The sequence below is a fragment of the Mesoplodon densirostris genome, chromosome 16 (assembly GCF_025265405.1).
Source record: "Mesoplodon densirostris isolate mMesDen1 chromosome 16, mMesDen1 primary haplotype, whole genome shotgun sequence".
Classification (NCBI taxonomy): Eukaryota; Metazoa; Chordata; class Mammalia; order Artiodactyla; family Ziphiidae; genus Mesoplodon; species Mesoplodon densirostris.
In genome coordinates this window covers 22896650-22923747 of record NC_082676.1, presented here as the reverse complement: position 1 = coordinate 22923747, position 27098 = coordinate 22896650, and the positions used below count along the sequence as shown (strand labels likewise).

General features: G+C 38.3%; 1 protein-coding gene across 2 annotated transcripts in view; it reads right to left on the bottom strand.

Moving 5' to 3' along the window:
• SAMHD1 (SAM and HD domain containing deoxynucleoside triphosphate triphosphohydrolase 1) overlaps positions 1 to 27098 on the bottom strand; it is a 62683-nt gene that overhangs the window by 13593 nt on the left and 21992 nt on the right. For both annotated transcript variants that reach the window (XM_060120335.1, XM_060120334.1), the window contains exons 5-11: positions 23361 to 23476; positions 21315 to 21385; positions 16508 to 16666; positions 14812 to 14912; positions 14528 to 14636; positions 13377 to 13468; positions 11879 to 11994 (exon numbers count right to left, since the gene is read on the bottom strand). In XM_060120335.1, coding sequence (XP_059976318.1) covers positions 11879 to 11994; positions 13377 to 13468; positions 14528 to 14636; positions 14812 to 14912; positions 16508 to 16666; positions 21315 to 21385; positions 23361 to 23476 — 764 coding nt within the window. The remainder of the gene's footprint in view (positions 1 to 11878; positions 11995 to 13376; positions 13469 to 14527; positions 14637 to 14811; positions 14913 to 16507; positions 16667 to 21314; positions 21386 to 23360; positions 23477 to 27098) is intronic.

Genomic DNA, 27098 nt, shown 5'->3' with positions numbered 1-27098 from the left:
GAAATGATTTCAAGCAGTTTACAAACGTAGGTACACTATGATTATAACAATATGAAAAAAAATTTAAAGCCTGAAGTGAAAAAACCTTTGTAAAAGTGTTGCAGTCAATGTCTCAGATTTGCTTCAAGGTAATCTAATGAGTGGGAAAGGGGAGAGATGAGACAAGACTGCACTGGAGTTGATGACTTGAGACTGGGTTTTAGGTACAAAGGGGTGTATTAATTTATTGTTATGTTGGTTTTTAAAAAATATGTATTTATTTTTATTTATTTGGCTGCGCCAGGTCTTAGTTGCAGCATGTAGGCTCTTAGTTGCAGCATGTGGGATCTAGTTCCCTGACCAGGGATGGAACCCAGGCCCCCGGCATTGGGAGCTCAGAGTCTTAACCACTGGACCACCAGGGAAGTCCCTATATTATGTTTTTTTAAAGAGAATGATACTTAAGGATTACAAAATTATGTCTGAGATCTGCTTCAAAATGGCCCAGGGTCTGATGGGGTGAAGGGATGAAGCAAAATTGTCATGCGTTGATAATTGCTGCAGCTAAGTGATGAGACTAAGTGATGTAAATTTCCTTAATAATAAGTTTTTAAGGGAATTCCCTGGCAGTCCAGTGGTTAGGACTCCGTGCTTTCACGGCCAGGGCCTGGGTTTGATCCCTGGTCGGGGAACTAAAACCCCACCAGTCTCGCAGTAAGGCCAAAAAAAAAAAGTTTTTAAAAGTTTCATTCCATGATGATAGAAGGTAGTTTATTTTCCTTCTTTCTTTTTCTTCCAACTTTTTATTTTGGAAATTTCAAAATTCACTGAAATTCACTGAAATTTATCCACTGTTAACATTTTCCCACATATGCAAACACTCTCTCCGTGTGTGTGCACACATAAATTTTTGAGGAAACATTTGAAAATTACAGACATCAATACCTTTCACTCCTAAATACTTCAGCATGTACCTCCCAAGAACAAGACCGTCACCCAACATAACCACAATCATGCCAAGAAATTTAATACTGATATAAAAATATCTGACATACAATCTATATCTGAATTTGCTTAATTGTTCCAATAATGCAATTTATGAATTTTTGTTGCTGTTTATAGAGAAACCAATCAAGTATTACAGATGACATTAGTTTTTTTTTTTTTTTTTTTTCTGGTATGTGGGTCTCTCACTGTTGTGGCCTCTCCCGTTGCAGAGCACAGGCTCCGGACACGCAGGCTCAGCGGCCATGGCTCACGGGCCCAGCCGCTCCACGGCATGTGGGATCTTCCCGGACCGGGGCACGAACCCGTGTCCCCTGCATCGGCAGGCGGACTCTCAACCACTGCGCCACCAGGGAAGCCCACGGATGACATTAGTTACTGTGTTTTATAGTCTCCTCCCATCTAGAACTAGGATAATTTCCTTGACTTCTTTCATGATGTTGACATTTTAGAAAAGTTCAGGCAGTCATTACGTAAAATGTCCCAGACTTTGAACTTGTTCGACTGCTTCTTCACCATTAGATTCAAGGAAAACACTGTTGTTGAGAACACTGTATAAGTGTTACAACATCTAAGAAGACTATATGAGAGCTTGGCTCAGTGCATCACATCACAAGTCACATAATGAGCTTTGTTATATTTACGGGTTATGTTAAGTTCCAACAGCTGGTTACAGCAATAACCACCACCCCGCCCCGGATTTCTCTGTTATAAATGTATCTTTCCCTTTGTAATTAACAATCTGCAGGGTAATATTTTGAGTCTGACTATCCTAATAGGTTGTCAACCAATGGTTTAGCATTCATCGATAATCATTGATTGAATCAGTCACCGCATTTTGCAAAGTGAGTTTTATTAAAATGCCTTTTCTTGGCAAAATAAAATATTAGTAGTCTATGTCATTCACGTCACCCACAAGTATATGTACCAATCTGTGGTTAACACATTCCTCACCCTCTCAGTATGCTGTCTACAAACCCATCTCTCCATCTTTAGTTTTCATTATTTCTTTACACATTATACACACAGTTTGAAAAACAGAACAATTTTATTTTAACATAAACAAGACCACAGGTGGGATGAACTGGGAGACTGGGATTGACACATATACACTAATACGTATAAAACAGATAACTAATGAGAACCTGCTGTACAGCATAGGGAATTCCACTTAGTTGTACAGTAGAAACTAACAACATTGTAAAACAACTCTACCCCAATAAAAAACAACAGCAACAACAACAAAAAAAACAAGACCACACTTTTCTTATCTATGCTTTTATCTACCCTATTCCCAGGTGAATTAAAGAAATGCTTTTCCCCATGACAGAATCTCACTTCCTGAAGGCCTAATCCCTGAGGTTCATCTCAAAAGGCACCTGATTGTGAAACCTTCCCTAATTCTTCCAAACCAGAGATGTAATTCCTCTTTGAACCCCATGGAACTCAACTGATACTCTTCTTATGCCTTTCATCTTATTCTACCAGGTACAGGTTTTGGGGTGGACTTATATTTCCATTTCTGTTGGCTAAATGGGTAAAAGAAGGATTACTGGATCACAGGATACATATATGTTTAAAAGAAAATGCTCAACTTTTCCCAAGTGGCTGTACCACCTGCATTCCCACCAGCTATGTATGAGAGTTCTATTTGTTCTACGTACATGTTTTCAAAGAGTCATGTACAAAAGTAAACTGCTGTCTATTAAATTTAATGACTAAAATATCACTAAAATAGTGTAAACAACATTCAACTTGGGAGTCAGAAGACTTGGTTTGAGTTCAGCTTTGCCATTTTTTAGGATAAGCTGCTTTCCCTCATTTGGCCTGTTTCCTCATTTGAGGGGTTTTAAGCAGATGATCTCTAAGGTTCTTTTGAATTTAACATTCTAAGACCTCAATTTAATTAAGGGTCTTGCAGGGGAAGCGAGGGAAGGGGTAAGGTCCACCTATTGCTTAGGAATATTGAGGGATAAAGACCAAGGTTTAGCATTGGTATTTGCTAAATGTATTAGCATTTAGAAAATGGTTACCTAAGACAGTGGTCATAACATTTGCAATGCTTAAGATAGCTACATCCAGATAAGCTGAAACATCCATTAGAAATAGGAATTTAGGAAGCAGAGAGAACAGATAAAGAAACAGCATATTCAGATGATAGACTACTACTCAGCAATAAAAAGGAATGAACTACTGGTACATGCAACCTGGATAAATCTGAAATACATAATGCTGAGTGAAAGAAACCTTACACAGAAGAATACATATGGTATGATTCCATTGATATAAAAGTCTAGCACAGGCAAATAGTGGTTGCTTCTCGGGGTGCGGTAGGGACAGGAATTGACTGGGACAGGGCATGAGGGAATTTTCTAAGGAGAAGATAAGGTTCTGTGTCCTGCATTTGTTTAGCAAATGTTACACTTACCATTTTTACATTTATACAAATTGCATGTAACTTTTACATCAAAAGAAAAAAATCTATAAACAATTAGTGAACTTTAGTTAATCTGCATGCTGAAGGAGTTAGGGTAAAGTATACTGATGTCTGAAATTTACTTTAAAATGCATCAAACCTTAGATAGATTAATAAATGGATAGAGGGATGGTAGGTAATAAATATGTGATAAAGCAAGTCCAGTAAATGCTAGAATTTAGGTGGTGAGTATACAGGTTTTAACTGTAAAATTCTTTCAACATTGCTGTATATTTTCAACACTTACCCCCAAAATGTGAAAAAACATTCTAAAAAATTAGGAAATAAGAAGTGGAGATTTGGGACTGCCCTGGTGACACAGTGGATAAGACTCCGAGCTCCCAGTGAAGGGGTCCCGGGTTTGATCCCTCGTCAGGGAACAAGATCCCACATGCATGCCGCAAATAAGAAGCCCGCCTGCCACAACTAAGACCTGGTGCAACCAAATAAATAAATAAAAGCAAATTGATTTATAAAAAGAAGTGGAGATTTTTAAAATAAAGATAAGGTGAGTTGCTTTTGGAAATGCAGCAAAAGTAAGGAAGGCTCTCACATGGTCCTATTTCTTCAAGGTCATGTAGTTAAGGAGAATAAGGATCATATGACTGCTCAGAATAATATGCAAGAAAAGTACAATGATCCCTGTTCTCAAATGAAGAAAGCTGGAAAGGCTATATGCTTATTCTCCAATACTCTGGCAGATAAAGCACAAAAATGTAACCTAATTTCTTGTCTGGGATTTTTGACATTGTTACAACATCCAAGTATGTGATCAGTGAACTCATCTTACCGAATGGGGTAAAAACCAGTTTGGGTGTTTTAGAACTTTCATGGTGAGCAAGAGCTATGTATAATCATGAGCACTTAAGACCTCATTAAAATGTATGATATTTTAATGGTTTGTCAGTTAACCCCAAAGTGTATAAAATGCAGAATTCATTTCTTTTCACCAAAAGATAATTTAAATGTAATATAATGTTACAGGATGAATGCTTGGGACTGGTCTCTGAGGAAAACTGAAGATGATTTTTTTTTTTTTTTTTTTTTTGTGGTACGCGGGCCTCTCACTGTTGTGGCCTCTCCCGTTGCAGAGCACAGGCTCCGGACACGCAGGCTCAGCGGCCATGGCCCACGGGCCCAGCCGCTCCATGGCATGTGGGATCCTCCCGGACTGGGGCATGAACCTGTGTCCCCTGCATCAGCAGGTGGACCCTCAACCACTGCGCCACCAGGGAAGCCCCTGAAGATGATTTTTTAAAACACAGCATCACTTGCTTCATTATGAGCAAAAGTTAAAAATAAATATCCAGGGAGGCGCCTTCAAGATGGTAGAGGAATAAGATGTGGAGATCACCTTCCTACCCACATATACATCAAAACTACATCTACATGTGGAACAACTCCTACAGAACACCTACTGAACACTGGCAGAAGACCTCAGATTTCCCAGAAGGCAAGAAACTCCCCACATACCTGGCTGTTTGGCTGACACGGTCTGGTGCTCTGGCTGGGTGTCAGGCCTGAGCCTCTGAGGTGGGAGAGCCAAGTTCAGGACATTGGTCCAGCAGAGACCTCCTGGCCCCACGTAATAACAAACGGCGAAACGTCTCCCAGAGATCTCCATCACAACGCTAAGACCCAGCTCCACCCAACGACCAGCAGCTACAGTGATGGACACCCTATGCCAAACAACTAGCAAGACAGGAACACAACCCCACCCATTAGCAGAGAGGCTGCCTAAAATCATGAGGTCACAGACACCCTGAAACACACCATCGGATGTGGTCCTGCCCATCAGAAACACAAGATCCAGCCTCATCCACCAGAACACCGGCACCAGTCCACTCCACCAGGAAGCCTACACAACCCACTGAACCAACCTTACCCACTGGGAGCAGACACCAAAAACAACGGAAACTACGAACCTGCAGCCTGTGAAAAGGAGACACCAAACACAGTAAGTTAAGCAAAATGAGAAGACAGATAAACACACAGCAGATGAAGGAGCAAGGTAAAAACCCACCAGACCAAATAAATGAAGAGGAAACAGGCAGTCTACCTGAAAAAGAATTCAGAGTAATGATAGTACAGATGATCAAAAATCTTGGAAATAGAATGGAGAAAATACAAGAAACATTTAACAAGGATCTAGAAGAACTAAAGAGCAAACAAACAATGATGAACAACACAATAAATGAAATAAAAAATTCTCTAGAAGGAATCAATACCAGAATAACTGAGGCAGAAGAACTGATAAGTGACCTGGAAGATAAAATAGTGGAAATAACTACCACAGAGCAGAATAAAGAAAAAAGAATGAAAAGAATTAAGGAAAATCTCAGAGACCTCTGGGACAACATTAAATGCACCAACATTCAAATTATAGGAGTCCCAGAAGAAGAAGAGAAACAGAAAGGGACTGAGAAAATATTTGAAGAGATTATAGTTGAAAACTTCCCTCATATGGGTAAGCAAATAGTCAATCAAGTCCAGGAAGTGCAGAGTCCCATACAGGATAAATCCAAGGAGAAACACGCCAAGACACATATTAGTCAAATGATCAAAAATTAAATACAAAGAAAAAATATTAAAAGCAGCAAGGGAAAAGCAACAAATAACACACAAGGGAATCCCCATAAGGTTAACAGCTGATCTTTCAGCGGAAACTCTGCAAGCCAGAAGGGAGGCAGGACATATTTAAAGTGATGAAAGAGAAAAACCTACAACCAAGATTAATCTGCCTAGCAAGGTTCTCATTCAAATTCGAGGGAGAAATTAAAACCTTTACAGACAAGCAAGAGCTAAGAGAATTCAGCACCACCCAAACAGCTTTACAACAAATGCTAAAGGAACTTCCCTAGGCAGGAAACACAGGAGAAGGAAAACAACTACAATAACAAACCCAATAACAATTAAGAAAATGGTCATAGGAACAAACATATCAATAGCTATCTTAGATGTAAATGGATTAAATGCTCCAACCAAAAGACATAGACTGGCTGAATGGATACAAAAACATGACCCATATATATGCTGTCTACAAGAGACCCACTTCAGATCTGGGGACACATACAGACTGAAAGTGAGGGGATGAAAAAAGATATTCCATGCAAATGGAAATCAAAAGAAAGTTGGAGTAGCAATTCTCACATCAGACAAAATACACTTTAAAATAAAGATTATTACAAGAGACAAAAAAGAACACTACATAACAATCAAGGGATCAATCCAAGAAGAAGATACAACAATTGTAAATATTTATGCACCCAACACAGGAGCACCTCAATACATAAGGCAAATGCTAAAAGCCATAAAAGGGGAAATCAACAGCAACACAATAATAGTAGGGGACTTTAACACCCCACTTTAACCAATGGACAGATCATCCAAAATGAAAATAAATAAGGAAACACAAGCTTTAAATGATACATTAAAAAAGATGGACTTAATTGATACTTATAGGACATCCCATTCCAAAACAACAGAATACACTTTCAAGTGCTCATGGAACATTCTCCAGGATAGATCATATCTTGGGTCACAAATCAAGCCTTGCTAAATTTAAGAAAATTGAAATCATATCTGGTATCTTTTCTGACTACAATGCTATGAGAGTAGATATCAATCACAGGAAAAAATCTGTAAAAAATACAAACACGTGGAGGCTTAACAATATACTGCTAAATAACCAAGAGATCACTGAAGAAATCAAAGAGGTAATCAAAAAATACCTAGAAACAAATGACAATGAAAACATGATGACCCAAAACCTATGGGATGCAGCAAAAGCAGTTCTAAGAGGAAAGTTTATAGCAATACAATCCTACCTCAAGAAACAAGAAACATCTCAAATAAACAACCTAACTTTACACCTAAAGCAAGTATAGAAAGAAGAACAAAAAACCCCAAAGTTAGCAGAAGGAAAGAAATCATAAAGATCAGATCAGAAATAAATGAAAAAGAAATGAAGGAAATGATATCAAAGATCAATAAAACTAAAAGCTGGTTCTGAGAGGATAAACAAAATTGGTAAACCATTAGCCAGACTCATCAAGAAAAAAAGGAAGAAGACTCAAATAAAGAGAATTAGAAATGAAAAATGAGAAGTAACAACCGACACTGCAGAAATACAAAGGATCATGGGAGATTATTACAAGCAACTATATGCCAATAAAATGGACAACCTGGAAGAAATGGACAAACTCTTAGAAAAGCACAACCTTCTGAGACTGAACCAGGAAGAAACAGAAAATATAAACAGACCAATCACAAGCACTGAAATTGAAACTGTGATTAAAAATCTTCCAACAAACAAAAGCCCAGGACCAGATGGCTTCACAGGCAAATTCTATCAAACATTTAGAGAAGAGCTAACACCTATCCTTCTCAAACTCTTCCAAAATATAGCAGAGGGAGGAACACTCCCAAACTCATTCTACAAGTCCACTGTCACCCTGATACCAAAACCAGACAAAGATGTCACAGAAAAAGAAAACTACAGGCCAATATCACTGATGAATATAGATGCAAAATTTCTCAATAAAATACTAGCAAACAGAATCCAACAGCACATTAAAAGGATCATACACCATGATCAAGTGGGGTTTATCCCAGGAACGCAAGGATTCTTCAATATATGCAAATCAATCAACGTGATACACCATATTAACAAATTGAAGGAGAAAAACCATATGATAATCTCAATAGATGCAGAGAAAGCTTTCGACAAAATTCAACACCCATTTATGATAAAAACCCTGCAGAAAGTAGGCATAGAGGGAACTTTCCTCAACATAATAAAGGCCATATATGACAAACCCACAGCCAACATCGTCCTCAATGGCGAAAAACTGAAACCATTTCCACTAAGATCAGGACCAAGACAAGGTTGCCCACTCGCACCACTATTATTCAACATAGTTTTGGAAGTTTTAGCCACAGCAATCAGAGAAGAAAAAGAAATAAAAAGAATCCAAATTGGAAAAGAAGAACTAAAACTCTCACTGTTTGCAGATGACATGATACTATGCATAGAGAATTCTAAAGATGCTACCAGAAAACTACTAGAGCTAATCAATGAATTTGGTAAAATAGCAGGATACAAAATTAACGCAGAGAATTCTCTTGCATTCCTACACACTAATGATGAAAAATCTGAAAGAGAAATTAAGGAAACGCTCCCATTTACCACTGCAACAAAAAGAATAAAATACCTAGGAATAAACCTACCTAAGGAGACAAAAGACCTGTATGCAGAAAACTATAAGACACTGATGAAAGAAATTAAAGATGATACCAACTGATGGAGAGATATATCTTGTTCTTGGAAGAATCAATATTGTGAAAATGACTATGCTACCCAAAGCAGTCTACAGATTCAATGCAATCTCTAACAAGCTACCGATGGCATTTTTCACAGAACTAGAACAAAAAATTTCACAATTTATATGGAAACACAAAAGACCCCAAATAGCCAAAGCAATCTTGAGCAAGAAAAACGGAGCTGGAGGAATCAGGCTTCTTGACTTCAGACTATACTACAGAGCTACAGTAATCAAGACAGTATGGTACTGGCACAAAACCAGAAATATAGATCAATGGAACAGGATAGAAAGCCCAGAGATAAACCCACGTACATATGGTCACCTTATCTTTGATAAAGGAGGCAAGAACATACAATGGAGAAAAGACAGTCTCTTCAATAATTGTTTTTTTTTTTTTTTTTTTTTTGCAGTATGCGGGCCTCTCACTGCTGTGGCCTCTCCCGTTGCGGAGCACAGGCTCCGGATGCGCAGGCCCAGCAGCCATGGCCCACGGGCCCAGCCGCTCCACGGCACATGGGAACCTCCCAGACCGGGGCACGAACCCGCATCCCCTGCATCGGCAGGCGGACTCTCAACCACTGCGCCACCAGGGAGGCCCTTCAATAATTGTTGCTGGGAAAACTGGACAGCTACATGTAAAAGAATGAAATTAGAACACTCCCTAACACCATACACAAAAATAAACTCAAAATGGATTAAAGACCTAAATGTAAGACCAGACACTATAAAACTCTTAGAGGAAAACATAGGCAGCACACTCCATGATATAAATCCAGCAAGATCCTTTCTGACCCACCTCCCAGAGTAATGCTAATAAAAACAAAAATAAACGGGACCTAATGAAACTTAAAAGCTTTTGCATAGCAAAGGAAACTATAAACAAGATGAAAAGACAACCCTCAGAATGGGAGAAGATATTTGCAAACAAATCATGGACAAAGGATTAATCTCCAAAATGTATAAACAGCTCATGCAGCTCAATATTAAAAAAACAAACAACCCAATCCAAAAATGGGCAGAAGACCTAAATAGACATTTCTCCAGAGAAGATATACAGATTGCCAACAAACACATGAATGGATGCTCAACATCACTAATCATTAGAGACATGTAAATCAAAACTACAATGAGGTATCACCTCACACCAGTCAGAATGGTTATCATCAAAAAATCTACGAACAATAAATGCTGGAGAGGGTTTGGAGAAAAGGGAACCCTCTTGCACTGTTGGTGGGAACGTAAATTGATACAGCCACTATGGAGAACAGTATGGAGGTTTGTAAAAAACTAAAAATAGAACTACCATATTACCCAGCAATCCCACTACTGGGCATATACCCTGAGAAAACCATAATTCAAAAAGAGTCATGTACCACAGTGTTCACTGCAGCTCTATTTACAATAGCCAGGACACAGAAGCAAACTAAGTGTCCATCGACAGATGAGTGGATAAAGAAGATATGGCACATATATACAATGGAATATTACTCAGCCATAAAAGAAACGAAATTGATTTATTTGTAGTGAGGTGGATGGACTGCGAGTCTGTCATACAGAGTGAAGTAAGTCAGAAAGAGAAAAACAAATACCATATGCTAACACACATATATGGAATCTTAAAAAAAAAAAGGTTCTGAAGAACCTAGGGGCAGGACAGGAATAAAGACGCAGACGTAGAGAATGGACTTGAGGACACAGGGAGGGGGAAGGGTAAGCTGGGACGAAGTGAGAGAGTGGCATGGACATATATACACTACCAAATGTAAAACAGGTAGCTAGTGGGAAGCAGCCACATAGCACAGGGAGATCAGCTCGGTGCTTTGTGACCACCTAGAGGGGTGGGATAGGGAGGGTGTGAGGGAGATGCAAGAGGGAGGAGATATGGGGACATATGTATATGCATAGCTGATTCACTTTGTTATAAAGCAGAAACTAACACACAATTGTAAAGCAATTATACTCCAATAAAGATGTTAAAATAAATAAATAAATAAATAAATAAATATCCACAGCTTGCTCACATTGTCTTATAATCTCTTCTTCCAGTCCTATCCACACAACAATGGGAGACTAGTATACCTGCTATGATGTTATTAAAACAAAACACAGAAACAGTTTAGATACATTATCCCCTATAAGTAACTTTGTCATCAATCCAACCCAGATTAATTAACAAGCAAAGAGCAAACTCACTTGTCACATTATAAACTGTAAGTACTGATGTACAGTGTTGTCAGTGTGCACAGACATTTGATACAGGGAATCACCATTTCACTTCTAATCTTTGATTTAGTTATAATTGGAAAATGACTAATATTTACAAGTGTAATGGGGACTCTCTGTATTATATGTATATAAAATAAAATCTAGCAGAGATGGAGCAGGAAGTTGATTGTGTCTGTGTCTGAGGCCACTCAGTTTCTGTTGTTCTTGCTTGGTTCAGAACCTCCAGCCTTTCCACTGATTCTGTCATGTTGTTTTTAGTTAAGCAGAGACAGTTTTAGGATTTGCAACTAAGAACTCTGACTGGTATACGCTTTTTGGTTCACCTCTTTTGCTTTACTGATCTTTATTTCTCAGTCTACACTTTCCCACATTAAAGAATGAGCTGCAACCCCTCACCTCTCTTCCTTCACACCCTAAGCCGCAGAGCTTGTTTCTGCTGACGTGCGGAGAAATGTTTCCACATCCTGTGTTTTGCAACAAAAATCATGTTAAAAGGGCAAGCCAGCTTTTTGATACTGGTATGGTATTAGTCCAGCTGTATTATAAGTTAAATAATAATTAATATTGAGTACTTATGTGCCAAGTACTATTCCAGGTGCTACATGCCTCATTGAAGCATCACAACAAAACTATATGCTAGGTGTCATTACTCCCATTTTAGATGAGGAAACTAAGGTTCAGAGAGGTTAAATAACTTTATTAAGGTTACCTTGTTAGTACAAAGCAGAGATAAAACTCAAATCCAATAGTATACAATCACTTTAGAAGCTAAATACATTGGAATGTTTGGAAAATAACTCATCTGCAATCCAGGGAACGTTTATACTTTATCTGAGATGGACCACCTATGTTACCTTCTAGTTCTTACCTGTTAGCTTAGTGAAGGCTTCCATGTCATCAATTGCTGTAGAAATGTGATACTTTTTTCCTTCAGAACCTGTTATCTCTATGTAAGGGTCTGCTTTGAGGAAGGCATCTGTAATCCTAAAGATCATTTTATAAACATTTATGTTTATGAGAAAATTTGCTTTATGCCTTGCTTAAAGTTAAGGAAATCTTTCTACTTTAGGGAAATAAAATCTTGAGACACAATGTTCTAAAGACAACTGCTTCTCAGACTTATAGATATAGAGAACAAACTAGTGGTTATCAGTGGGGAGAGGGAAGTGGGGAGGGGCAATATAGGGGTAGGGGATTAAGAGGTATAAACTATTAGGTATAAAATAAGCTACAAGGATATACTGTACAATGAGGAATACAGCTAATATTTTATAACAGCTATAAATGGAATACAACCTTTAAAAGTTGTGAATCACTATATTGTACACCTGTAACTTATAATTTTTAAAAAGCAAAAAATAAAAATAAAAAAGACAACTGCTTCTCAAGCATGCTAAATAAATCCATGGTGATTTGTGAACTACTACATTTACTGTGTTCCAGGCACTATAACAGAGCTTTAAATACATCATCTTATTTAATCTTTCCAACTATAAGATAGGTGTAATCAGCCTCAATTTTACAGACGTAGAAATTAAGGAATTTTCATTTAATCAAGTTAGGAAGAAGCGGTACCAGGCTTTGTACCTACATCTCTCCGATTCTCCACATTAAAAACAAACAAAACAACAAAATCTCTTACCAAAGTGACAACCATACAAATAGGAGAAAGAATTCTAACTAGTGTGCTCATGAGAAAAGATGAGGAAAAAAGTAGAAAAGAAGGTAAATTTTCTCAACACAAATATTAAACATGAACATGAAAGGCTTAAAATAAATCAATTTAAAATTATTTTAGAGACATGGAATTAACTTGACTCACACCCAACTTTTGGTAGTTCCTCATGGGGTCTTTGAGTCACACAGAGACCTGGCTGTACTTTTCTGCTTTGGTTCTGACTGCATCAGGGAGAAGAGGTGAAATTCCTGTAGGTTTTACTATTTGCTACTAATTTTGATAATTGACAGGGTAAGGAGAGACATTAATCTTAATCTTTAAAATTCATTTTTGTCATTAATTTCAGAATATCAATTATCCACGTCCCACCTCTCACCTCCATGACTAATATCTGGTACCTAAGCGACTACCTGTGCAGAGGTCTAAGCCATCCCAGCGTGGCCTCCTTCCTGCCTAGCCTAAACCCCATCTTCTGCTTGAATCTATCCTCTTTACCCACTTTCCTCCTCACCTCTAACGAAGTTCACTTTATGCTAGTTTTTGTTTTATTTGTTTAAGGGAACCATTTTAGGTTTGTTCACTTAAAATTCACTTGAATTTACCTAGAAATCTCAACTTGACCCAAGTATGATACTCTAGCAAAGCATCATGGAAAATTTTATAGGGAAATAACAATCGAATTTCTTACATTGTATCAATGATGTTGCCAACTTTGTGTTGATAAGCTCTGCGATGCAAAGAGTTGCGTGTGTGGAACATGTCATACAGGTTTCCAACCTCCTGCAGAAGAATGTGGAACAATGTAGGATCAGATTAGGTCCCCTTGTTACTAGACAAGTATATAAGTCAAGGAAAAGGGATGGTGGCATAAAAGAAGACTAGGCACAGGAGCTACTTCATTAAAACTTCATTAAAAATTTGCAACTTTTGTTCTTAGTAAACCAAAATCTATTGAGTGTTTTAACTCAGTGACACATTCTGTTTTAGGCATCTTAAATATATTCTTTAAATTTCCCAATACCTCTAGAAATTAGGTATTATTATTATTTTTTTTTGAAATTAGGTATTATTATTATTCTTATAGTCTTCACCCTCAAAAGAAAGACCTTCTAGGGCCTCCCTGGTGGCGCAAGTGGTTGGGGGTCCGCCTGCCGATGCAGGGGATACGGGTTCGTGCCCCGGTCTGGGAGGATCCCATGTGCCGCGGAGCGGCTGGGCCCGTGAGCCATGGCCGCTGGGCCTGCGCGTCCGGAGCCTGCGCGTCCGGAGCCTGTGCTCCGCAACGGGGGAGGCCACGGCAGTGAGGGGCCCGCATGCCGCGAAAAGAAAAAAAAAAAAAAAAAGAAAGACCTTCTATAGTATAATACTGTAATATTCTTTAGTTACATGATTCTAACCTAGCAGGGGACTTAATGATTTTAGGATTTTAACTACCATGAAACACGTAATATAGTGATTAAGGATAATACTCAAGCCAGACTTCCTGGATTGAAATTCCAATTCTGCCATTAATTGTAAGTCTTCTCTGTGCTTCAATTTGCTCATCTGTTAAATGGGATAATAACAGTATCTATTCCATAGGGTGGATGAGGATTGTGTTAATCCCTCTAAAGCACTTATAACAGTGCCTAGAACAACATTCAATAAATGTCTATCATAATTTTATTATTTAACAATGCAGTAGAAGTGAAAGGAGCCTTAAGATATTTCCAAATGCTAAGCATGAAGTAAAGAGATTGACAATTTACCAGGTAGTGATTTTTCCAAATTAGTTAAAGGTTAGTTCTAGATTTCACACTAGGAACTATACCTTCCTCATTGTTCTCTGACATAGCTTACCTTTTCTCTAGTACAAATGTGCTTCCTATCATCTACCTCACAGACACGGGCAAACTTAATAAAGCGCTTGTAATCAAAATTATTTTGGATTCCAAGATGATGGCAGTCCCTAGAAAGATTCCAAAGCAGAGAAATGAAATATTTCAACAAAGGAAACTGTTCCTTAAATATCAACACTAAATTTATACAAGAATTTTATTTTGTTTGTTTATTTAAATAAAAATTGTATATACTTAAAGTATATAAGGATTTTAAACAACTTTTCTGAAGTGTTCAGTGCATACCTGGCAAAATAATCCCATTTGTCCACATCAATGCCATTTCTTTTATTGGCCACTATCTCATAAAGGAAGCTTTTTTCTTTAGGACGCCCTTTATACAGCCACTGGAAGACAAGAAAACCCACAGAAAGTTTTAGGATAGGAGCCAAATCTATTTGTAAGCAAAGCAAAGGAACTGTATTAATCTGAAAATTATAAACAGACATTTGAACGGGAAGGTTAGGTAAGTGAGAAGGTCCTACTCATTCCTTCTTACATTTAATTCCTAAATTAGTAGAAAAGGGAAAAGAAATGCTAAAGTGTGATACCCTGTTAATACTAAACCTTGTGCCTTCGGAAGGATCCTAACTCTATTACACTTCCCATAACCAACAAGCTTTCTTTTTTTTCTTTTCTTTTTTTTTTTTACGTGGGCCTCTCACTGTTGTGGCCTCTCCCGTTGCGGAGCACAGGCTCTGGACGCGCGGGCTCAGCGGCCATGGCTCACGGGCCCAGCTGCTCCGCAGCATGCGGGATCCTCCCGGACCGGGGCAAAAACCCGTGTCCCCTGCATCGGCAGGTGGACTCAACCACTGCGCCCCCAGGGAAGCCCCAACAAGCTTTCTTGTTTTCTTTGTTTAAAAAAAATTTTTTAATATAAGATCTAATTATGAACTAGTAAGAATGTTCCTTATATTCTAATGCTTAAATTCAGGCATGAAAATAGTATTGTCTTTCAAAGCAGCCACACATCTAGTCTAAATGATATGTACCATTCAAAGAATTTTTGGAACTCTGTATTTTGTTTGGGTTTTTTTTGGCGGTGCAGTTTGGCCCGTGGGATCCTAGTTCCCCAACCACGGACAGAACCCGGGCCCTCAGCAGTGAAAGCGTCACAGTCCTAACCAGTGGACTGCCAGGGAATTCCCAGGAGCTCTGTTTTTTGGAAATAGGATATTTGCTATAAAATCCACCTCTTTATCTTATGCCTTACAAGTAGCTTTGTATATTTTAAGGAAAAAAAAACTTTAAAAACCACACAGGGGGGCTTCCCTGGTGGCGCAGTGGTTGAGAGTCTGCCTGCCGATGCAGGGGACGCGGGTTCGTGCCCCGGTCCGGGAAGATCCCACATGCCATGGAGCGACTAGGCCCGTGAGCCATGGCCACTGGGCCTGCGCGTCCGGACCCTGTGCTCCGCAATGGAAGAGGCCACAACAGTGAGAGGCCCGTGTACCAAAAAAAAAAAAAAAAAAAAAAAAAACCACAAAGGGAAATTCTTTTTTCTAAGTAAAATAAAAAAGATCAAAAAGGAAACAAAACATATTTCCCTCTGAACTAATTCAACTTTTTTCTAGGTCTTCACGTATCTAAATATTTCAAATATGTTAATTTTAATGAATAAACAAGACACATACTTTTACATTTTCCAAACTAAGTTACTTTAGGCTTCTATATAAAATACTGCATACATATACATTAAAAATATTTATATATGTATTTTAATTTGGGGGATAACTTCTGAAGAACTCAGTTAAGAGCTGGAAGAACTATATAAGTCTTTTATTTTTTGCATTAAACAGTAGAAATGTATCACATATTTTATCATTTAGTCTCTCTAAAATAGCCAAATGTCACCTCTTTAAATAGATCTGAAGGAATCAAGCAGAGAGACTAGATGAAAGGAATCAGTCAGTTCAAATTAAGTTGTACACAAACTTACCTTTGAAGAATTTTTGATGGGTGATTCAGGTGGTCCTGTAATTTGTTCCTTGATAAACCAAATATCTTCTTCAGGGATGAGACCATAGTGTTCCATGACATCTCTGAGTCCGTTAGAATTAACTAGGTGCTCAAACATCATAACCGAGCCCTGTTCATGCTGGGAAAAGTCAGCACAGTATGGTCTGTTGTAGACTCTAGTCCATCAGAGACCCCTGATTATTTAAATTACTCTTGGCTCCAGGTAATTCAGAGATAAGGTTCTAATGCATGTTAATTATCAAGTTTTCAACTACAATCTTACAGATATTTTAAAAAATCTGTCAAATTTTTCTATATTGGGACTCCCGTGGTAGTCCAGTGGTTAAGAATCCTCCTTCCAATGCAGGGGATGCAGGTTCTATCTGCGGTCAGGGAACTAAGATCCCACATGCTGTGGGGCAACTAAGCCCATGAGCTCTAGAGCCTGCGTGCCACAACTGGAGAGCCTGCGAGCTGCAATGAAGAGCCCATGTGCTGCAATGAAAGATCCCACATGCTGCAACGAAGACCCAGTGCAGCCAAATAAATAAATAAATACCAGATGGGACTGGAAAAAAAAAACTGTCTATATTTTACCAGTCTTAAACCTTTACAAACTAGGTTCATCACTATTACATAAATATATTTAATGAGATATAATCATTTATAATACATAAGTATTGTACAGTACAACTGAATATTACCAGATCATAAAGATAGAATAGCTTTTTTTTGTTTTCTGAGATGTACCACTTGCAGAATCTTAGTTCCCGGACCAGGGATTGAACCCGGGCCCCAGCAGTGAAAGAGCTGAGTCCTAACCACTGGACCGCCAGGGAATTCCCAATAGAATACTATTTTAATGAATATCACTATAAAATTTAGTTGTATTGTTTCATCAGCTTTGGAATTTGTGAAGATACAAGTTCTGTAAGCATTTCCATCTACTGATAAAAAGGGGGTAATTCCAGGGCTTCCCTGGTGGCGCAGTGGTTGAGAATCTGCCTGCCAATGCAGGGGACACGGGTTCGAGCCCTGGTCTGGGAAGATCCCACATGCCGCGGAGCGACTAGGCCCGTGAGCCACGGCCACTGGGCCTGCGCGTCTGGAGCCTGTGCTCCGCAACAAGAGAGGCCACCTCAGTGAGAGGCCTGCGCGCTGCAATGAAGTGTAGCCCCCGCTCGCCGCAACTAGAGAAAGCCCTTGCACAGAAACAAAGACCCAACACACCCAAAAATAAATAAAATATAAATTTAATTTTTTAAAAAAGGGGTAATTCCAAACTTGCCAGTAAAAACAAAAATGTCTCAGAGCCCTTAAGTCAAGATCTGGAGTGGAATCTCAAATTAGACTCATTTTACTCATCTGTCTCTGCTTGCTCATTTATAATCGTTATAAAGATCAAATGGCCCCCTGGAGGGAGACATCTGCCCTATCACAGGTCTTAGCAAAAACAAACTCAAGAAACATGAAAACAAAACCCTGAATGGTCCTATATCTATTTTTTAATTGAATCAAGATATATATTAATTACATAGAGGAAAAACAGTAAGTTTATGAAATTTGGCAGCCATTGCCTTAATCAGGTGATTGAAGTTAATATTACCAGTAATAGCTTAAAAAGACCTTATGTGCCTCTGATGGGATACACTAAGAAGGTCACAACTTGGCATTCTGCCAAAAACAGATAGTCTGACAGTATGAGGAAACCGAAAACCGAAACTCAAAGTGAGGGGCAATCCACAAAATAATCTACCTGTATACTTCAAAAAATGACAAAGTCATGAGAGATAAAGACCGAAGAATTGTTGCAAATCAAAAGAAACTAAAGAGAAATGGCAACTAAGGGTAAAGTGTGATGGATCAGGACCAAAAATGGTTTTCTTTCCCCTTTTCTATATGGACAGTTGTTGAAATTTGATAGAAAGTCTGTAAATTAGATAATAGTACTGTATCAATAATAATTTCCTGATTTTAATAAATGTACTGAGGTTATGTAAGAGAAATGTTCTTGTTTTTAGGAAATACCCACTGAAGCTTTAGGAATAAAGGGGCATGCCTACAACATACTTTCAAATGATTCAGAAAAAAACTTATACATACAGAAAAATTCAAGTTCCACAAAGATAGCACAGACAATAACTAAAATTATAAGCAACTTAGAAGTAAATATAATAAAAGAGGTATAAAACCTTTATGGAGAAAATTATAACATTTATAATAGAAGAGCAAAAGGCCAAAGATACCTAATAAAAGAAACAGCTGTCCTACCAGCTATCAAGACTTATTATAAAGAAGTAACAATTATGGAAAGTGTGGAATGGAACAGAATCCAGAAAGACTCATCATTACGGAATGTTAAAAAAATGTTGGGGTTGGTTATCACAGAATCAGTAGGGACAGTGGTAGAGCGTTTGACTGCAGATCACTGGGGAAATTCAATAAACATTTATCCATATTAAAAAAGAAATCAGATTTCTACCACACATATGCAGAGAAATAAATTCCCATGAGGTAAGGACTTACATATTAAAGGCAAAATATTTAAAGAAAAAGATTTGGAGATGGCTGAGTAGATCCTATTTAAATCAACCTTGTTGGAGAAAAAAACTATTAACTCTGGACAACTTCTTGAAGGTATTGGATTACAACCAAAAGCAGGCAGATGTTAGAGGGAAATAAACACTTGGAAGAGAAAGGCAGTGGGCAATATTCCAGTTCTTTTATGGCTTTTAGCCTGAGGGAGGCCCTAAGGCTGCAGAACTGGAGAGAAACTATCCATCTTACTAGGTTGAAGAACCAGAAATACTTCATTAAAATTAAAAATTTTTGTTTCTTAAAAGCCACCTTCATTAAAGAAATGAATTGGTAAGTCAGAGACTGGGGTGCGGACAGGGACTATATTCATAATACATGTATCTGACTATATATATAATTACTCAAATTGATAACTAAAAGGCAAACATTCAAATTTTTTAAATGGGTAAATGGAAAAACTCTTCACAAAAGATGATTTATCGGGCTTCCCCGGTGGCGCAGTGGTTGAGAGTCCACCTGCCGATGCAGGGGACACGGGTTCGTGCCCCGGTCTGGGAGGATCCCACATGTTGCGGAGTGGCTGGGCCCGTGGGCCATGGTGGCTGAGCCTGTGTGTACGGAGCCTGTGCTCTGCAACGGGAGAGGCCACAACAGTGAGAGGCCCGCATACCGCAAAAATAAAAAAAAAAAAGATGATTTATCAAGGACAAAGTATAGACAATGGTATTCAACATAGCACAGAGGATGCCAAAACAAAAAAAAATCCCATAAGAGACTATTTCACACTGATTAGAAAGAATAACTTAAAAAACTAAATGTTGGGGAGGCTATGGAACAACAGGCACTCTCATATTGCTGGCAGAGTGTAAAATGGGAAACGTCTGGTAGTTGCTTATATTTTTATTTTTATTTATTTATTTATTTATTTTTGCGGTACGCGGGCCTCCCACTGCTGTGGCCTCTCCCGTTGCGGAGCACAGGCTCCGGACGCGCGGGCTCAGCGGCCATGGCTCACGGGCCCAGCCGCTCCGCGGCATGTGGGATCTTCCCGGACCGGGGCACGAACCCCTGTCCCCTGCATCGGCAGGCGGACTCTCAACCACTGCGCCACCAGGGAAGCCCTGGTAGTTGCTTATAAAGTTAAGTATCCATCTATTTGATGACCCAGCAATTCTACTCCTAGGTAAGGAGAAATGAACCTAAGACAAATGAAAACATTTTCCATAAAAATCGTGTACAGTAACATGCATAGCATCCTTATTCGTAACAGCCAAAAAACTGAAAACAACCCAAATTCTACAAAAGGAGAAAAAATAAACAAATCATAACTTATTCATACAATGGAATACTACCTCAGCAATGAGCAGGGACCGACAACTGACTCATGACACACCAACGAATCTCAAAATCATTATGTTGAGTGAATAACAGCAAGACACAAAAGAGTACCTATTATAGGATTCTACTCTTATCAATTCTAAGACAGGCAAAACTAGCCTGTTTATAAAAATCAGAAGGTGATAGTGGGAGGGAGATGTAAGAACTGACTGAAAAGGGTCACAAAGGAATTTTCCAGGAAGATGAAAATATTCTATATCTCAACTTGGGTAGTGGCTACATGGATGTATACATTTGTCAAAACTCACTGAACTGTACACTTAAGATCTGTACAACATATTGTATATGAATTACCTTGAAAGAGAGAGAGAAAAAATAGTGGTTGACATGTAAGAAGTGTTCAATATGTATTAATACCTTTTTCTACTCCAAATATAGTGTGGTCAAAAATAGGAGTTGACCTAACTTTACTTCTCAAAAATTGATTCCAAAAGTACGGGTCAGTCACCTGCAAATCTTTAAGTATAAAATGAACTTAGCTGGTATTAGTTACTTTATGGTCATACAAAATGAGTCAAAGCCAGAGTCAGCCTTTTATTTTTTTAGTTTATACTAGTGTGATAGAGTAGAAAGAGCATTAAATTAGCAGTTAGGAAACCTGGTTTTCTAGTGTTGGCTTTATCATTTAACAACTTTGTGATTTTTGGTGCATCAATACACCTCTATGAATTTCAAGTTCCTTTATACTTACAAAAATGGAGATAATGATTTCCTCCTTAGAGATTACTGTGAGGATCAAATGAAAGCATTATATATAAACACTCTGAAAAACTGTAAAAGGAAGAATACTTTAACACAGCAGTCATTGTTTAGTCTTTATTTTATTGACTATTAAATATATGAATACATACCGTCCATTTCACATCTGGGCGAGCAAGTGGAATAAATCTTCCATCGAACATATGAGAAAATGGCCCATGACCTTAAAAACAAAAGCAGCCTTAGAACAAGAAAAATGTTTGTAAATTGGTAAAATGTAAATCTTTTTAGGTAAATCTGAATATCAATAGAAATTAATAATCTATAAATGCATCACAAAAAGGAACAAATCCTTCCTTCCTATTTTCTAAAACAAGAGAACATGAAGCAGAACAATACAGGGAAGTAAGCTCTCCATTGAGGGGTCTCTGAGTCACCAGAGTTTACATAAATCTGATGAAAGGACAGTTTTGTGTTAACTAAAGGAATGTTAATGACAAAAACTTTTGGCTTCTTCAGATTATATATTGGTAGTGTTAGAACAGCAGTTTTAACACAATCCACTAGGGTTAGGAAGAAAATATTAGAACTTTATTACTCTCAACCTTTTAAAACATCTATTTTTATGTAAATTTTATAATATATGTAATTTATTGTATAATAAATATACACATATCAGGGTTTATCTTGGGTTTTTACTGATGATATGGGCAATCAAAAGTGGAGATCACTACTTTATCTTCTTCATAAGCGATCTTAACATTCCACAACATCTAGTAATATGAAACTTTGCTAAGGCACAACTCTGCAATTATCAGAATTTCTGAAGGAGTTACAGTTGGCCCTCTGCATCTGCAGATTCGATCAACCTCGGACAAAAAAATATTCAGAAAAAAAAATTCCAGAAAGTTCCAAAAAGCAAAACTTGAATTTGCCAAGCTTGCTGGCAACTATTTACATATAGTTTACATAGTATTGGTATTATAAGTAATCTAGGATTGATTTAAAGTACATGGGAGGATGTGTGTGGGTTATATGCAAATTTTATATAAGGGGCTTGAGCATCCAGGATTTTGGGTTGGTTTTTTTGTGTGTCCGCAGGGGGTCCTGGAGCAAATCCCCTACCCTCTTCCCTGATAAATGGGAGAGGGAGCCTACCTGGACCAGCCCTGGGTCTTTTTGCATGTTGCAGTCTGTACACAAAGGCTTGTTACTATAGAGCTCAGACTCCTAGAAATTGGCAAAAGTTTCCAATGATTCCCTCTCAAAATACGCAAAATCTGTTAAATTTATGATCTAGGGCTGATACTGGTCCTACTGAAATCTCCAAGGGGACCTGCTGAAGAGAGTGCCCTATGCCTTTAAGTATCTGGCTACTGAAACCTCCCTTTCCCTGCACTGAGGGCACATGCAAACTCTTAGGATCCTCCAACAGGTAGGAATAAATTACAAGGATAGGGCTTCCCTGGTGGCGCAGTGGTTGAGAGTCCGCCTGCTGATGCAGGGGACACGGGCTTGTGCCCAGTCCGGGAGGATCCCACATGCCACGGAGTGGCTGGGCCCGTGAGCCACGGCCGCTGAGCCTGCGCGTCTGGAGCCTGTGCTCCACAACGGGAGCCCGCGTACCGAGGGAAAAAAAAAAAAAATTACAAGGATAGGGGAAAAAACTCCTGTGATAGAAGAGAGCAGTCCTTTTTCTCTTTCTTTGACCATGGAAAAGGATGATATTCTTCTACTTGTATTTAAGTGGCCCAAGACCTCACATGGGTCAGGGAAGAAAAGGAGATCTCTTAATCTGTTGTTAATCTGTTAGAGCAGATTGTGTATTCTAGGTGTGAGAAGAATAGATCTGACAAATTATCTAAAGGAAAATGGCAATTTTATTTCAACCAAGATAAAGGAAAAATCAAATTCACATCATCCAACACACAGTAGTCAGAAAGAAATCACTATCAGAAAGTCCCTTCATATAACCTGCAACAAAGATGTTTAACATGGGAAATTCACTAAAAGACTACAAAAAAAAATAGCAATGCTTTGGGCTTATGAACCATTCTAGAAAGAAGCAATGGCACATTAATGTTAACTGAAGAATTAAAACACAACTTTCATATTCTCCTAGTTAGTTGGATTTTTTAATTTCAAAGAGAGGTACCACGTGGTTTTACATTAGAACTCTGGCTCTTGGAACTGCTTACCGAGATCATGACAAAGACCAGCGATCTGAACACAGAGCATATCTCGTTCACTTATCTGCAGCTCTGGTTGTCTTTCACTCAGTTCACGAACTAGACGTCCTGCTAGATACCCTACGCTGCAGAGCGGAAAAAACAAAACAAAAATGAAAAAGTTAGTTACTCTTCTGTTTGAAAGATGAGCGACTGTTAAGATTTGTATTTGTCCTTGATAAATCCTTAAGGAGGCTGTGAATTAGACTTTGGGTGAAGGAGACTTCCCAGCAGTTTGAGTGTAAAAAGCCCTCTTTTTCCCTTTTTGTTTAAGAGTCTACCTGATTGAGCTAGCTATAGGCTCAGTCTCAGGTCATTGTGGGCTGTATTACATTTCTGATTTGTAGAGATTTGCAAGACAAAGACAGTTGCTTTTAATTCCCCAAAGAACTGCTCTGCTGCCTAAATGATTTTAAAAGATTGATTTGCCCAACTACATTTTCTTTAATTTGATTATTATTAGCTTCTGAATATTAGCCCCTAGTTTTACATTATATTGTGTGGGTTCAGGTAATCTTACTGGGTTTTTTATTTTTGGAAACTTAAATTAATATTTTCTGAGGGGCAGATTTACATACCCTGTCTTATAATACCAGGCAGGGGAAGCATTCCGCAGTGAGACATAATGTCTACACACAACATAGGGAGGCAAAAGAGATATAAACATCTTATATTAAGCCCACTTAAATATACCTACTTTTATAAACTGTCATCTCAATTCAGTCAACTCTTACACCTTTAACTTTAGCCTCCCTTAGGACCCCATCAACAAGCTGTGGTCTTACAAGGAGTCCTAGAAACTTTCCTTTTTATTCTCTGGTTATTTCATCTATTTTTTATAAAGGCTCTGGGGTCTCCAGGGAGGGGTTGAGCCAAGGGACACAGGCCTTTTAAAAAAATCTTTAACTTGGTCTAATTGTTGCCCCAAACAATTGTTCAACTGTTGATCAGGTATCTCAGTGTAATTTTCTTCCAGCCTTTTAAATGTGTGTGTGTGTGTGTGTGTGTGTGTGTGTGTGCCCTTGGCCCATCCAACCTTACATAGTGTTGTATAAAAAACTTTGTTTTAATCTCACTACCATCCATTTTATTTATCCAATTTCTTAATAACCACCTAAAGATTTTTATCCTGTTGGGACAAGTCCCTTTAAAATTTCCACCTTCTTAGGAAGAAGTCTCTTAACTTTCCCCTCAGCATTTTTTCCCTATTAACCAACCCAATTAACATTAATTAACCTAATGTTTTTATTAGCATCTGTAAGGCCCATTGAGGGTAACCCTAGAGACTATAAATAAGGCTTCCCAAACTGGTTTATTTTTGTCTCTTTTAAACTAAGGGAATTCTGAAATTGGGTCATTTGTAGAGACATGGATGGATCTAGAGACTGTCATACAGAGTGAAGTAAGAAAGAGAAAAACAAATACCATATGCTAACACATGTATGTGGAACCTAGAAAAATGGTACAGATGAACTGGTTTGCAGGGCAGAAATTGAGACACAGATGTAGAGAACAAACTTATGGTCACCAAGGGGGGAAAGCAGAGGGAGGTGGGGGGTGTGATGAATTGGGCAATTGGGGTTGACATGTATACACTGATGTGTATAAAATTGATGACTAGTAAGGACCTGCTGTATAAAAAAATAAATAAAATAAAATTCAAAAAAAAATTGGATAAAGTCAGTGTCAAGATAAATTCAACACCTATGTTAAGTCCACAAAATCAAGAAGAGATAAAAAAACAGAAAACAAAAACCAAAATACCGAGTATAGTTCCCTGTGCTATACAGTAGGTCCTTGTTGGGTATCTATTTTATATATAGCATTGTTAAACTAGATAATATGGTCTCTATTCTTAATGGAATATGTGGTGAATTTACAACAAAAGCTAACATTTAAATTAATGGAATTAAATCCACAACTTATGACAAAAAAAAATGTATCAAATCATGTTATACACCTTAAACATACACAATGTTATACATTAGTTATATCACGATAAAGCTGGGGGAAATAAAATATTCAACTTTTTTTAAAGTTAAGAAAAAAAACTAAAAATGCTAAAAAAAAAGATAAATAAATAAACTAAGGGAGTTCTTAGGTTAGTCGTTGTATATATACTACCATCTTCTAATTTGTTTTTTTATAGGTAAAAATAAAACAGCTGTTTGTAATGAGAGCTCTCTAAAAAATTTACCAATTTAGCAAGTTTCTCCAGTTTTAAGGATTCACTGTCTGGTCATTGATGAATAATATCTTTTTTATTTTTTATTTTTTTTTGCGGTACATGGGCCTCTCACTCTGTGGCCTCTCCCGTTGCGGAGCACAGGCTCCGGACGCGCAGGCTCAGTGGCCATGGCTCACGGGCCTAGCCGCTCCGCGGCATGTGGGATCTTCCCGGACCGGGACACAAACCCGTGTCCCCTGCATCGGCAGGCGGACTCTCAACCACTGCACCACCAGGGAAGCCCGATGAATAGTATCTCAATAGTGACTCAAACCAATAAAATGCAAGAGGCATCCCCACAGGAGAGTGCAAAGGATGCAGCCTTCATAAGATCTAGAAATTTCCTCCCCCAAACAGCCTAAGAGAGTAAAGTCCTTCGTTGTACAGGTGGTTGCAATGAAGGTTGAGATGACAAAGGCCCCTTATGGGCTGGGACCCCTTATGACAAATTTTCCTGAGAGTTGACACAGCTAGACAAAAAGATTGCTCAGAATTCCAGTCTATTTGACTGGTTGCCAAATGTACACCATATGTGTACCTCCTGGGTAGCAGAGATCAAGCTCTCAGAACACAGGAGAAAAAAAAAAAGCCTAAGAAGATCAGGTAGAACATTTACATCTCTAAGACACAGGTAGAGAAATGCAAGTTCTCCCAGAAGGGCTTTTGTTTCTTTAAGTTCAGAATTTTGAAAAGATGTTTTATCAAGTTGGGTTTTTCTAGCTGTATATGAAAAAAAAATTAATTTTGGAATGTCCAAAGAACCCCAGTTTGGCCATTTTTAGGATGAGCTTTAATTCCCAATTAAGCAAGTACTTGCAAGTACAAATTCTGTACGTATATAATAAAAATTTCCCAGTGTCTGTCAATTGGGGTAACCCATCAGCGTTTTTTAACTGAGCAAAATCTTCCCAGTGTCTTTCAAGTGAGGATAACCCACTCTGTCATTCAACTGACCAAAATCGTCCTAATGTCTTTCAACTGAAGATTACCCAGGTACCTCTTTTTGAAACTAAGTTCAAGGAAAACCTACTCCTCCAGTGAGAAGTTTAACACCACCAAATAAAACTTAGGATCATAAGCGAATAACATGAGATCCAAGATCCAGGAGACACTCATCCAAATTCATCTGGACTCACTGAGGAGACAGACGGGCACAAGAGGCCTCTGCTAGTATTAAGGCTCCAGATCCTCATAAAGTTCAAGCAAAGGAGAAAAGTTGGCTCTGGATCCCTTCGTGGTCACTGAAACTGTCAACTGAAGAAAAACACTACCTAAAAGTTCCAAGTTATGTTTTATTCAGAGATCTTACTGAGGACTCTAGCCCGGGAAACAGTCTCAGACAGCACTGAGGCATTGTTCCAAAGAGGTAAGGGAGGAACCAGGGTATATAGGAGTTTCTGGTGAAAAAACAAAAACAAAAAAACCATTTAGTCCAACATCAAAAGACTACTGCTAATGACAAAAAACAGTCACCTCAAGTT